Here is a 13002-nt window from a genome sequence, read left to right on the forward strand (position 1 = left end):
TCTATTCACCTCCCCTAAACACTGCTTCAGGCTCTGGTCACAGTTTCTGGTCTATTTTTCCTCTCTTACTCTCTGCTGTTTGCAGGACACAGTTATAACTTGTCTCCTCAGGGAGGAGGAATTGTTTCCCAAGACCCGCCCTCCCTGCTGCCGAGCACCCTGGTCCTGCTTCTGCTTTGTGGGTCTTCAGACGGGGTTCTTGAGCTCTTCCGTCAGAGATTAGCGGAACGCTCTATTGATATATGTTCAGTGGTTTCCTCCTCTTTCTAGAATATTTCCTGTTTCCTGTTTTGTGGCCTGGCACCTATTTCTTACAGTAGTCAGATATGTTCTCCATTAAAAATACTAAAAAAAATTTTTATGCTAGACAAAGATGGTTTGACTCCCAGTGGCTATCCTAGGAATTGCCAAAACTTATAATAGTGATTTGAAAACATTTTACACTAGTTTCTACATTTGAGAATTAACTTGTGAATTCTTTTCTCTGACATGCCTCACTTACAATATACCTTCCTCAAGTCACCCCCCTACCCCCAACTATAGAGGCAAAGGTCTTTTTAGAGATCTTCACAAGAAGATAAAACCATGAATAGTTCTCACTTAAATATTCTCAAGTCTTTAAAAGTATCCTTTTTTTGTGTGTGCAAGAGTAAGTCCTGTGCATGTGTGAAAAGGATACATGTGAATCCTGGGGTAAATCCTTAGGTGTTAATACAACTTGCATATGTCTCTTTGAAAGTGAAAAAGAAAGTAAAAGTGTTAGTTGCTCAGTCGCTCAGTCATGTCTGACTGTTTCTGACCCCAAGGACTGTGTAGCCCATCAGGTCCTCTGTCCATGAAATTCTGCAGGAAGAATTCCAGAATGGGTAGCCATTCCCTTCTCCAGGGGATCTTCCTGACCCAGGAATCAAACCCTGCCTGCACTACAAGCAGATTCTTTACCATCTGAGCTACCAGGGAAGCCCACATCTCTCTTTAATACCTGCATTCCCTAGTGGCTCAGATGGTAAAGAATCTGCCTTCAATGCAGGAGACCCAGGTTTGATCCCTGGGTTAGGAAGATCCCCTGGAGAAGGAAATGGCAATCCACTCCAGTGTTCTTGCCTGGGAAATTCCATGGAGAGGAACTTGGCGGGCTACAGTCCATGAGGTTGTAAAGAGTCAGACATGACTGAACAATTAACATTTTCACACTATACTATCTCCCTTTCAAATAGGAAGGCAAACCTAGCCAAGCCCTAGGCCCCTCCAGGTATCAGTGGAACTAGGTGCCCACAGGAGCATAGAGCTGGGCTGGGGTTGCTTCAGGGAATGAAAGATTTCTGAATACACAGTGGGAGTTGGAAGCTGAGGATCCTAAATCTAGCTTTCCCTCACTTGCATTATGGAAAGTATATATGCTTACTTGGAGAGCAAAGAAACACTTTACATGAATATTTTTAATATATTCTATATTTACTTCTCTTCATTTTATGGTCTTGATAATTCATGAATGATGGGGAAAAGAGTTGTGCTAACTTGTGTGTAATTATTTCTTCCTAGCAATAAAGAATGATACTGAAAGAAAGTTTTGCCACCAGCAGCTTCCAGTAACGTTGAGACTAATATACACCATTTTCCAGGTATGTTTTTTGAGATATTTGAATATTTTATTTGGTAGCATTGCCATTTGCGATAACTCAGTAAACATGTGATTCTTTGCATAGGAAATGGCTAAGTTTGAAGAGCCAGACATTCTTTTTAATATGCTCAATTGCCTGAAGATCCTCTGTCTACATGGAGAGTGTTTATACATTGCTAGAAAAGATCATCCTCAATTTTTAGCCTATATTCAGGATCATATGCTGATTGCAAGGTATGTCTTCCTAATAGTGTTTTTGTCTGTTTCTATTTTAGATTTCATCTGTGAAAATCAGTGTTAGAATAAGACTTATCAATTCATTGGGTTCTTTCTCTTAGTCAGGACAGACTAATTTGCCTATAGGAACTACTTACATTTCTTTTATAGAGTCTAATTTTTTAAGTATATCAACATGAGGAATAGTAATTTGCTAGATACTGTAGAAGTAGAAAAGGCAAAATAAGGATTATTTTATGCCTTTTAATTGTTAGATGACTTAAGAATACAGTGTATGCTAGAAAAATGTCAATTGGTATAAGTTAATAGATACCAAGTACAACTAAGACTCAACATCTTACTTGAAGCAGTACTGCTAATAAGCATCTAAATCTCTCCATATATTGTCTGAAAAGTTATTTTTTAGACATTCCTGAAGCATTTTGAGAAAAATAATAAAATATTGTCCTAGATTTACTAATTATTTTCTTCCTGACAACCTTAAAATAACTGTTACAGTGTTCTTGGAAATAAGTCAAAAAATATAATTCTCATTTAATATGTAAGCAAATGAGATAATTGAAAAACAAAAGTGTGGTTCAGGTTAACTTGGCTTCCCAGATGGCTCAGTGGTTAAGAATCCACCTGCCAGTGCAGGAGACGCAGGTTGGATCCCTGGATCGAGAAGATCCCCTGGAGAAGGAAATGGCAGCCTACTCCAGTATTTCTGCCTGGAGAATCTCATGGGCAGAGGAGCCTGGAGGGCTACAGTCCAGAGGGTCGCACAGAGTTGGACATGACTTAAGTGACTTAGAATGGAAAGCGAAGCTGGAGGTTGGGACGCAAGAGTGAAAAGCCTTTGAAAATAGAGGCTTTGTTGTTGTTTGAAGTCATGTCTGACTCTTTTGCGACCGCATGGACTGTAGCCTGCCAGGCTCCTTTGCCTATGGAATTTTCCAGGCAAGAATACTCAAGTGGGTTGCCATTCCCTTCTCCAGGGGATCTTCCTGCACTGTGTCTCCTGCACTGGTAGCTGGATTCTTTGCCACTGATCCACCAGGGAAGCCCAATGTTTACATTTGTTGATCTAGTTATAATAATATAGACATGTCACGGTGGCTCAAAGAATCTGCCTGTAATGTGGGAAACCGTCTTCAATCCCTGAGTCGGGAAGAAGGGAATGGCAACCCACTCCAGTATTCTTGCCTGGTGAATCCCCATGGACTGAGGAGCCTGGCAGGGGGTTGCAAAGAGTCGGACATGACTGACTACACTACTACTACTTACTTAATGGTATTTGGAGATCTTTGGAAGATTTTGAAACAATGAACAGGGTCAGAATTGTACTTTCATAGCATGAGTATGAAGAAAAGGGGCTTCCCTGGTAGCTCAGCTCATAAAGAATCCACCTGTAATGCAGGAGACCCTGGTTTAACTTCTGGGTCAGGAAGATCCCCTGGAGAAGGGACAGGCTATTCTTGGGCTTCCCTGGTGGCTCAGACGGTAAAGAATCCACCTGCAATGCAGGAGACCTGGGTTCGATCTCTGGGTTGCGATGATCCCTTGGAGGAGGGCATGGCAACCCACTCCAGTATGATTGCCTGTAGAATCCCATGGACAGAGGAGCCTGGTAGGCTACAGTCCATGGGGTCACAAAGAGTCAGATGTGACTGAGTGACTAAGCACAGCACAGCACATGAAGAAAAGAGATCACTGGGGACCATCCGCATTTGAGGGTGTGCAAAGAGCTTGCAAAGGCTTTGGGAATGTTAAGATATAATACAGAACTTCCTACTGAAAAGTTTGTTTGAAGAGGAGGGAATGATCAGACACTTAGAGGGGAAAAGAAGTGGATGTCAAGTGTGTTTTGAATAAAGACGTTTGGAACATTTATGGTCCATAGAAAGAAGTAGAGGAAAGGGAGTAGTTGGTGGAGCCAAGTCCTGGAAGGCAGGCACATGAGATCAAGAACAAGGGTGGGGAGAAAGAGGAGGGATGCCTTTTCCTTTGAAAGGAGATGCATTTGCAGGAAAAGGAAAAGTGTCAAGGGGATCATAACAAGTAACCAGAACCTTAAGAATAGTACATGCTGATGTCTTCCTCTGAGAGGGAAGGGGCGATAAAGATTGAGTTGGGAGTTTGAAGAATATGGAAAAAGTGTGGAACAGGTTACATAAGGGAAGCAGTAAGGCATCAGCAAGAAATCATCAAAGAAACACTAGCCTTGGGGCCTTGCCGAGGTGAGCTGGCACCTAACTGTGATGCGCCAGGCATGTAGGAATTTGTGGATTTTTTTCACCAGTACTCTGGGGCCTGAATGTGGATAAAAGTAGGCAATGGGTTTATTCAGGTGTGGGAATTAGTGCTTTGATTATGGTGGAAGGTCAGAGGGATGAGGAATTCCAGAGGATCAAAATGGTTGACTCTGGGATCCCGTCTAAAACTGGAGGCAAGCGAAGCCAAAAGAGGTTTGACATTTGGGGGAAGAGTATAGAAAAGAGGGAAAAATAGCCTAAGTCAGGATCAGAGGTGGGAACTGAATGTTCTCAGCCTTCCTGAGGGGAGGTCAGTGACTCACCCAATAGAGTAAGATAAAGGCCACCGTGACTGAGGAAGAGGTGGACCTGTGAGACCATGGCTGGATTCACTAGAGACATTGGCAGAGGCTTGGATGAGGAGGAAGTCTAGCAGGGACCACATTCAGCAGGGAAGGGAGAGGGGACAGGGCCCTGTAAGTAGATGGCATGGGTTTCAATAGAAAGAGGTTGGTAAGAGAAGGCCTGGAGGAAGCCATGGGAACCAAGGATTGTGTGGAGCTAGTGAAGACTAGGATGAAGACTCATAGAGAGGTTAAGGGGAAATTGTGTTACCAGCAAGATGTCAGGTTTCAGCTAAGATGGAGGGGGAAATATACTAGTTTCCTAGGCTGCCCTAAGAAATGACTACGAACTGAGTGGCAAAAAACTTTATAGTCTTGCTTGGAAGTCAAATGTCATGTTGATTCTGGTATTAACTTTAGAGCCAAAGAGGAAACAAGACAGAATAAACCAAAGTGAAAACAAACAAAAGCCATACTTTAGATAACTGAATAAAAAATTTGAAAATATTATTACTAAAAATATGCATTCAGAATTATTCTGGCATGTATTGTTAGGGACTTTGCTTTAACTTACTAAGGTGTGTTTTTGAGCAGTATTGGTCTGATTTTAGGAATGGCAAGTATTCCTAAGGTGTTACCAGGGATGCCTCCCCCTTTCTGTTTGTTTTCCCTCTCTCGTCTCCCACCCCTCTCTCCCTCCCTGCACATTGCTTAGCCTTGTTCCCTCTGTGCTGGCTTTCAGCAGGCTGCCCCTGTGAGGTGGGACAGGGTGGCCAGCAGCTCTAGAGCCACATCTCACTTCATTCTTGAGATTTCAGAGTACATACCAAAGCCTGGAAAAGGATGCCAGCATTCCCGTGCTTGGTCACATGCCCACCCCTGGACTAATCAGTCTATTCATTACATTGAAGTATTCTGATCAGTCTGGGCTTTGTGTTCACTCTTGGGATAGAGAAGTTGGGGGAACTTGATTAACAACCCTGCCAGTTGGTACAGAGGCTGTTCTTAATAGGAAGAGAGTTGTTTGCTAGAATAAGAATAAAAGGATGCTAGGCAAACAAAACCAATAAAATTCTCCAGATGTTCACTATAAGAGCGTTTTCAAAAATCACTTATCACCTCATCAGCTTAACATAACTAATATCAGTTATTATTTAACAGTTATTGTCCATTTATGTACCTGGATTTATAATATACAGTTTAAAACTTTATGTTAACATGCAATGTTAACCGGTAGCGTTTTTCTGTGTTCTTATATATAAGTAACTTCTTAAAAAAAAATTAACATAGGAAAGGGCTTCCCTGGCAGTTCAGTGATTAAGGCTCCACCTTAATGCGGGGGTTGAGGGTTCGATCCCTGGTTGGGGAACTGAGGTCCTACATGCCACAGAATGCAGCCAAACATTTAAAAAGAATTAACATAGAAAAAGAGTGTATCAGAGCATCCCTACCAGCCATCTGTTAACGACACTTCCCATAAATTAAGATAATAAGATTTATTTCTAGAAAGTTTGTTGTAACTGTAACCACTTTGCTTTTTCTTGATTCCCCAGCCTGTGGAGAGTCGTCAAATCTGAATTCTCCCAGCTGTCTTCGTTGGCAGTTCCTCTCCTTCTTCACGCTTTGTCACTTCCTCATGGTGCTGACATCTTTTGGACAATCATAAATGGCAATTTCAACAGCAAAGACTGGAAGATGAGGTTTGAAGCAGGTACCTCTGTATTAGCTTAAAAATTCTCTCTGGTTCACCAGGTAAACCAGATGTCCAGTCATGATATCTCTTTCTGGCCCTTCCTTTTCCTCCCTTCTTTTTAGAAGGTGTTGTCCTGCTTGCTAATGTTCTTTGTTGGCTCTACTTAATTGAGCTTCCTTGATAATAGAATTTTCCAGGATGGTCCTTAGGTAGGTTGACCCTGTCTAGGTTTGTCTAAGATAGTCCCAGTGAATGCCTGTTGTCCAGAAGTGCTTATTAATTGTACCCCTGTTTACTCTCAAAGGGGTTCTGGTGTGAATGGTAGTCAGCCTAATGGGTTACTTGCAATGGAATACCTGGAAATGTTCACTTAAAATGCAGGTTACTGGGCCTCATCCTAGACCTACTGCATCAGAATTTTAGGAGGTGAGGCCAGAAGTCTATATTTCTAACAAGTTCTCTCCAGGTAATTCAGTGAAGTTTGAGAAGCTCTGCTGTTGTACTCTTGCCATTGAAACATCAGGGACCAAGTCTGCAGTGATGCTTGTAATTCCTAGTGCTTAGAATGGCAGGTTCCTAGAGGAACAGGGTATGGAACGAACCTGGGTGTGTCTTAGTCTTATATCTGCTGGCCTCACTGTCACTCTAATCTGCTGGTACTCCCACTCTCAAGGGGTAGCAAGCAGGGTTGGCACACCACAGTGTGCCTGATCAGAATGGTTCGGTATATTTTCAGTTCAGTTCAGTTCAGTTCAGTCGCTCAGCCGTGTCCAACTCTTTGCTACCCCATGAATCGCAGCACGCCAGGCCTCCCTGTCCATCACCAGCCCCCGGAGTTCACTCAGACTCACGTCCATCGAGTCAGTGATGCCATCCAGCCATCTCATCCTCCGTTGTCCCCTTCTCCTCCTGCCCCCAATCCCTCCCAGCATCAGAATCTTTTCCAATGAGTCAACTCTTCACATGAGGTGGCCAAAGTACTGGAGTTTCAGCTTCAGCATCATTCCTTCCAAAGAAATCCCAGGGCTGATCTCCTTCAGAATGGACTGGTTGGATCTCCTTGCAGTCCAAGGGACTCTCAAGTCTTCTCCAACACCACAGTTCAAAAGCATCAATTCTTTGGCACTCAGCTTTCTTCACAGTCCAACTCTCACATCCATACATGACCACTGGAAAAACCATAGCCTTGACTAGATGGACCTTTGTTGGCAAAGTAATGTCTCTGCTTTTGAATATGCTATCTAGGTTGGTCATAACTTTCCTTCCAAGGAGTAAGCGTCTTTTAATTTCACGGCTGCAGTCACCATCTGCAGTATATTTTAGTGTCTCAGAAATTTTGCAGAGAAATGGAAGTTCCATCAGGTGAGTTAATTATTATACCTTGAGTTTAGTTCCCTAACATCTGATCCCCTCAAGGAGTTCTTGCTTTTAATGTCCCATGAATCCCAGGGCTGGTTTATTTATGTGACAGCACATGATGTTGTATGAAATTAGAGTAAAACTTTCTAGCAAAAGACTACATGGTATTGACAACATTTTATAGACATTTGAATACAAATAAAGCAGATAAATATCTGATTATATTGCTTTTCTACTCAAAAAGTTTTAATAGGTCTTTAGATGCCTAGAGAATAAATTTCAGAGTCCTTAAACAGACATTCAAAGATTCCCATGGTCTAACTGCAAGTGTTTGCAGCCTTATTTCTCACTTTTCTTTCTACATATACCATCGCTATTTCTCCATTGCTTTTTGCTTTTCTTCATCCATGTGTTGACCATTCTGTGCTCTCCCTCTGAAGTCCTCTTCCATTCAAGTTCAGTTCAGTTCAGTCACTCAGTTGCGTCTGACTCTTTGTGACCTGATGACTGCAGCATGCCAGGCTTCTCTGTGCATTGCCAATTCCTGAAGCTTGCTCAAACTTGTGTCCATAGAGTCGGTGATGCCATCCAACCACCTATCTCATCCTCTGTCATTCTCTTTTCTTCCTGCCATCAATCTTTCCCAACATCAGGGTCTTTTCTAATGAATCTTTCTTCCATTCCAGGTCCCATTCAAATGCCACCTCCATTTCATGAGTCTTCAAATGCCCCCATTGAATTTCACTTTCTCTATTCGTTCAGTGGAAAGTCATTTCTTTATCCTCTAATCTCCTGTAGCATTTTATTTCTACCTCGTTAATGGCAGTTCTAGCCTTTTACATTACATTTCTGTTATAATTGTACTTGTGTTATCTCTTTTAGTTGACTTGACTTTGAAGTCGAGATCTGAGACTCATTCACATAATTAGTCTACTTGAGAAACCATAACAGAATACCATAGACTGGGTGGCTTAAACAACAGAAATTTATTTCTCATCATTCTGGAGGCTGGGAAGTTCAAGATCAAGGCTCCAGCTTATTGGGTTCCTTTGTGAGGGTTCTGTTCTTGTCTTGTAGATGACTGCCTTCTTGCTATATCTTTACATGGTGGAGAGAGAGAGAACTCTGGTCTCCCTTCTTTTTATTATAAGTTCACCAGTCCCATAATAGGGAGCCTACCCTCATGATGTCATCTAAACCTAATTACCTCCCAAGGTCCCACCTCCAAATGCCACTACATTGGGAATTAAGACTCCAATATCAATTTTTGGAGGGGACACAAACATTCAGTCCGAAACAGTTCATTTTTCCATTTACTTCCATCTCCCCCAAGTACTTAGAATGATCTCTTTTGTCTTAGAATGAGCTCTTCAGTCGCTCAGTTATGTCTGACTCTTTGCAACCCCATGGACTGCAGTACACCAGGCTTCCCTGTCCATCACCAACTCCCAGAGCCTACTCAAACTCGTGTCCATTGAGTTGGTGATGCTATCTAACCATCTCATCCTCTGTCATCCCCTTCTCCTCCTGCCTTCAAGCTTTCCCAGTTTTAGAGTCTTTTCTAATGAGTTGGCTCTTTGCAGGTGGCCAAAGTATTGGAGCTTCAGCTTCAGCATCAGTCCTTCCAATGAATATTCAAGACTGATTTCCTTTAGGATGGACTGGTTTGTTCTCCTTGCCACCCAAGGGACTCTCAAGAGTTTTCTCCAACACCACAATTCAAAAGTATCAATTCTTTGGCGCTCAGCCTTCTTTATGGTCCAACTTTCAGATCTGTACATGACTACTGGAAAAACCATAGCTTTGGCTATGTGGACCTTTGTCCACAAAGTAATGTCTCTGCTTTTTATATATAAAATATTTATAGGTATATTTTATATAACAAACGTAGAATGATCTTAGTTTTATATATACATATATATAAAATAAATGAATTTATGAATTTATTGAATAAGTACTATATGTACTAGGTACTATGGGAGTAACAAAAATAGTATGTGAACAGATTCCTGCTCTTAAGAGGCTCCTAATTTAATTGATGTGACCAAATATAAACATGTAAGAGGTTAAGAAACTATAAAGGTACAGATATAATTCAAGATCACAACAAGAAATATGTCATATAGCTATATATGAACACACAAATGCCATAGGTAAGTGAGTTGTAATTTTGCAGGTGTTCATGGGATGCAAAGGACATTCTAGAAAGTCAGAGTGACTTTACAGATCAGTAGAATTTCAGCAGCAAACTCTTTAAGGATGATAGAGTGTCAAAAAGTGGAAAAGAATAGAAGGAATATTCTTTCTAGGCTGCTGGAACAGCTTAAATAAAGACCTGAAATGTCTTTGCATGGAACTATATTGCTTTACTAGCTACTATAACTTTTATAAAGCTATGTTTAAAGAGTGGCTGGAATAATTCAACATAGATTTGCAGAATAATTAGAACGCTATCAAGTAAGGGTGCATCTATTTCATGGAAGAAATATGTGGCTTCTGTAGCCCCAGGAAGTGGTTGTCATATCACTTCATGACATGCTAAGAACCTAGAGCTAGCCCTGGCGGGCACGTCCCGCCTCCCTGTGTGGTCTGCAGAGCCTCTGTAGAACATGTCTGCAGAATCTCTGTAGAATGGACAAGGAAATGAACATAGAGGCATTTTGAAGAGTTTGAAATATGATTGGAAGGTCAACAAAAGTAGAGAGCATTAAAGAAAAAACACCCGGAACTAAATCAAGGCTGCCTGGCAGAAAACTACTGCACTGAGTAGAAATGCTCTCTGCCACACAGATAAAGCAGAACACTCAAGAAGGGTGGCATTGAAATTTCCTCTTGGTGTTTAAGATCCGTATGAGGGCACCCCGAACTAACTTTATCCTCTGTGGATTCATTTCTCAGACTGTCTAAATAAATGTCATTTTTTGTTGTTGTGTGCCTTTGATATTGCAGTGGAAAAAGTGGCTGTAATTTGTAGATTTCTGGATATTCACTCAGTGACCAAAAACCACCTACTGAAATACTCCCTGGCACACGCCTTCTGCTGCTTCCTGACAGCTGTGGAGGACGTCAACCCAGCTGTGGCTACGAGGGCCGGTCTCCTGCTTGACACCATAAAGAGGCCAGCACTGCAGGTGATGTTCCTGCCCTGTGATGGGCATTGTCTGCTCCGCATATGGCACTCTGCTCTTCTGTACCAACTCACTGAGTCATTTGTCACATAACACACACAAAATGCTGCTGCTGCTGATAACACCAGAAATTTTTTTTTCTGCTCAGAGAAGGACTTTGAGAGATATTTACTCATTGGTGACAACTTTACTTCTCAATATAATATCAATACAACTTCATAATAACTACTTTATTCCATCCTTGTATAGCACATTATCCTTTCTTAAGTGATATCCTGCATTTTTCCCTTTGATTCTTATAAACCCCTGTGATAACTGAAAGATAAACTAGTCATTATCATGGCCATTGAATCCAGGGAATGAACCTGAGGTCACTGTCCTGGGTCATAACTGTAGACTTCTTGATTGTCATGAAGCTTTGCAACTTAACATTTCACATTTTGTGTGCTAACATTCTGTGCACTGTATATTTTTCCACATTCTGTAGTATTAAAAGTTTCAGTGCTGTATTCCTGCATGTCCCTCTCCAAATTCTCAAAGAACATGTGTCTAAGGAAGTCTTTACTAGTCTCAGCTTCCAGTTTCGACACTGGAAATTTTTTAATTGGGAACAACATCCTAGAACCACAACATGTTAACAGACCTCTTGTTTTCTTTGTTGATTCTTTCTTTTCAGTTTTTGTCCCCATGCTGCTATCATTTCTGCCAGATGCAGTATTGTATAATTTTTTGTATGTGGCAGACTTTTAAGCTAGGTTGGTTTATTTTCTACCATTCAACTGACTCCAGAGTGGGAAGAAGTGAAAAGTGAAAGTGTTAGTTGCTCAGTCATGTCTGACTTTTTGCAACCCCATGAACTGCAGATTGCTAGGCTCCTCTGTCCATGGGATTTTCCAGACAAGAATACTGGAGTGGGTTGCCATTTCCTTCCCCAGGAGTCTTCCTGGTCCAGGGATCGAACCCAGGTTCCTGCATTGCAGGGAGACTCTTTACCACCTGAACTGCCTGGGAAGCCCCAGGGTGGGAAGTTCTTGTCATTAAAGCTAGATGCTAAGAGAAATCAGATGAATGATAATATAGATCAGAGCAAAATAAGAGAAGGTAAATATGCTGCTGAAACAAAATGCCACAAATTAACATCAGAGAGACATGAAATGTGAGACCTGGAGAGAATTGTTTATCCTGTTTGGTACCTTTATTTTATACTTGAAGAAATGAAGTCTCAGAGAGATAATGTGGCTTTTCAAAGAACACAGAGTGAATTCAGGGAAGAACCAAGTTTAGACCCTCCAAAGTCCTGTTCTGCTGTTTTTCCACATTAGCATATTGTTATTATTAAAAGTAACAATAATGGGAAGAACCAAAATTTGTGAAACATATATTGTATTTCCAGGGCAATGTATTATAAGTGTTCCATCATGTATTACCTCATTTAATCCTCACAATAACCTCTTGTGTGTTCCAAATTTACAGATAGAGAAGTTGAGAGTTAGAAAGGTTAAGTAACTTTTTCAGAGTTACATGGCTAGTAAGTGGAAGTGCATCTTCTTTTTGGTAGGAAAAAAAGTGTGGGAGAGCAATTTCTCCTAATCGTTGAATATTCCTTAAATTTTGACTTAGAAATTTGAGCTACATGTATATTATTGATTTTTCCTGATACATTGTATAATAACCACTTAATCCATATATCCTCAAACCAATTTTTTTTTAATGCCCATAGTGTCTACTAAGAGAATCATACTTCCAAAACTACATTTTAGAATACACATAGACAGTAGACGGTGAAAGTCGTTTATAGTATTGAGTATTCGGAGTAAGTGGTCATTATACAATGTATCAGAAAAATCAGTAATATACATGTAGCTCAGATTTCTGAGTCAAAATTCAAGAGATATTCAATGATTAGATGAACCTTCTCTCCCACATTTTCCCCCTACCAAAAACCCAATCCAAGAAGATTTCAACTGAATCATTCCCCGTTGTAAGTGTGTATTGAGGAGGCTGCCTTATTTCACTGTGCTTAGTGTATGTACATCTGACTTTTTTTTAACCTTTTCTCCAGGGTCTGTGTCTTTGTCTTGACTTCCAGTTTGATACTGTGGTTAAAGATCGACCCACAATATTGAGCAAGCTTTTACTCTTACATTTTCTCAAGCAAGATATTCCTGCTTTGAGTTGGGAGTTCTTTGTCAACAGATTTGAAACGCTTTCTTTGGAAGCTCAGCTACATTTGGATTGTAACAAAGAATTTCCTTTTCCTACAAGTAAGCAAAACAAAGAACTTGCTTTAAAAGTCAGTTCCTATTCCTGTGCTTGCTGGATAAGCTGGATTCTCTGCATGTAGTTTCATTTCCCATTATGGAAACTACCTTGACTTCATATACTC

At 40.9% G+C, this 13002-nt stretch overlaps 1 protein-coding gene across 9 annotated transcripts in view; it reads left to right on the top strand.

Moving 5' to 3' along the window:
- UNC79 (unc-79 homolog, NALCN channel complex subunit) overlaps positions 1-13002 on the top strand; it is a 283506-nt gene that overhangs the window by 160710 nt on the left and 109794 nt on the right. For all 9 annotated transcript variants that reach the window (XM_061395152.1, XM_061395155.1, XM_061395153.1 and 6 more), the window contains 5 exons: positions 1543-1622; positions 1707-1855; positions 5990-6147; positions 10438-10619; positions 12679-12880. In XM_061395152.1, the coding sequence (XP_061251136.1) occupies positions 1543-1622; positions 1707-1855; positions 5990-6147; positions 10438-10619; positions 12679-12880 (771 nt within the window). The remainder of the gene's footprint in view (positions 1-1542; positions 1623-1706; positions 1856-5989; positions 6148-10437; positions 10620-12678; positions 12881-13002) is intronic.

Source organism: Bos javanicus, chromosome 21 (assembly GCF_032452875.1).
Source record: "Bos javanicus breed banteng chromosome 21, ARS-OSU_banteng_1.0, whole genome shotgun sequence".
Classification (NCBI taxonomy): domain Eukaryota; kingdom Metazoa; phylum Chordata; class Mammalia; order Artiodactyla; family Bovidae; genus Bos; species Bos javanicus.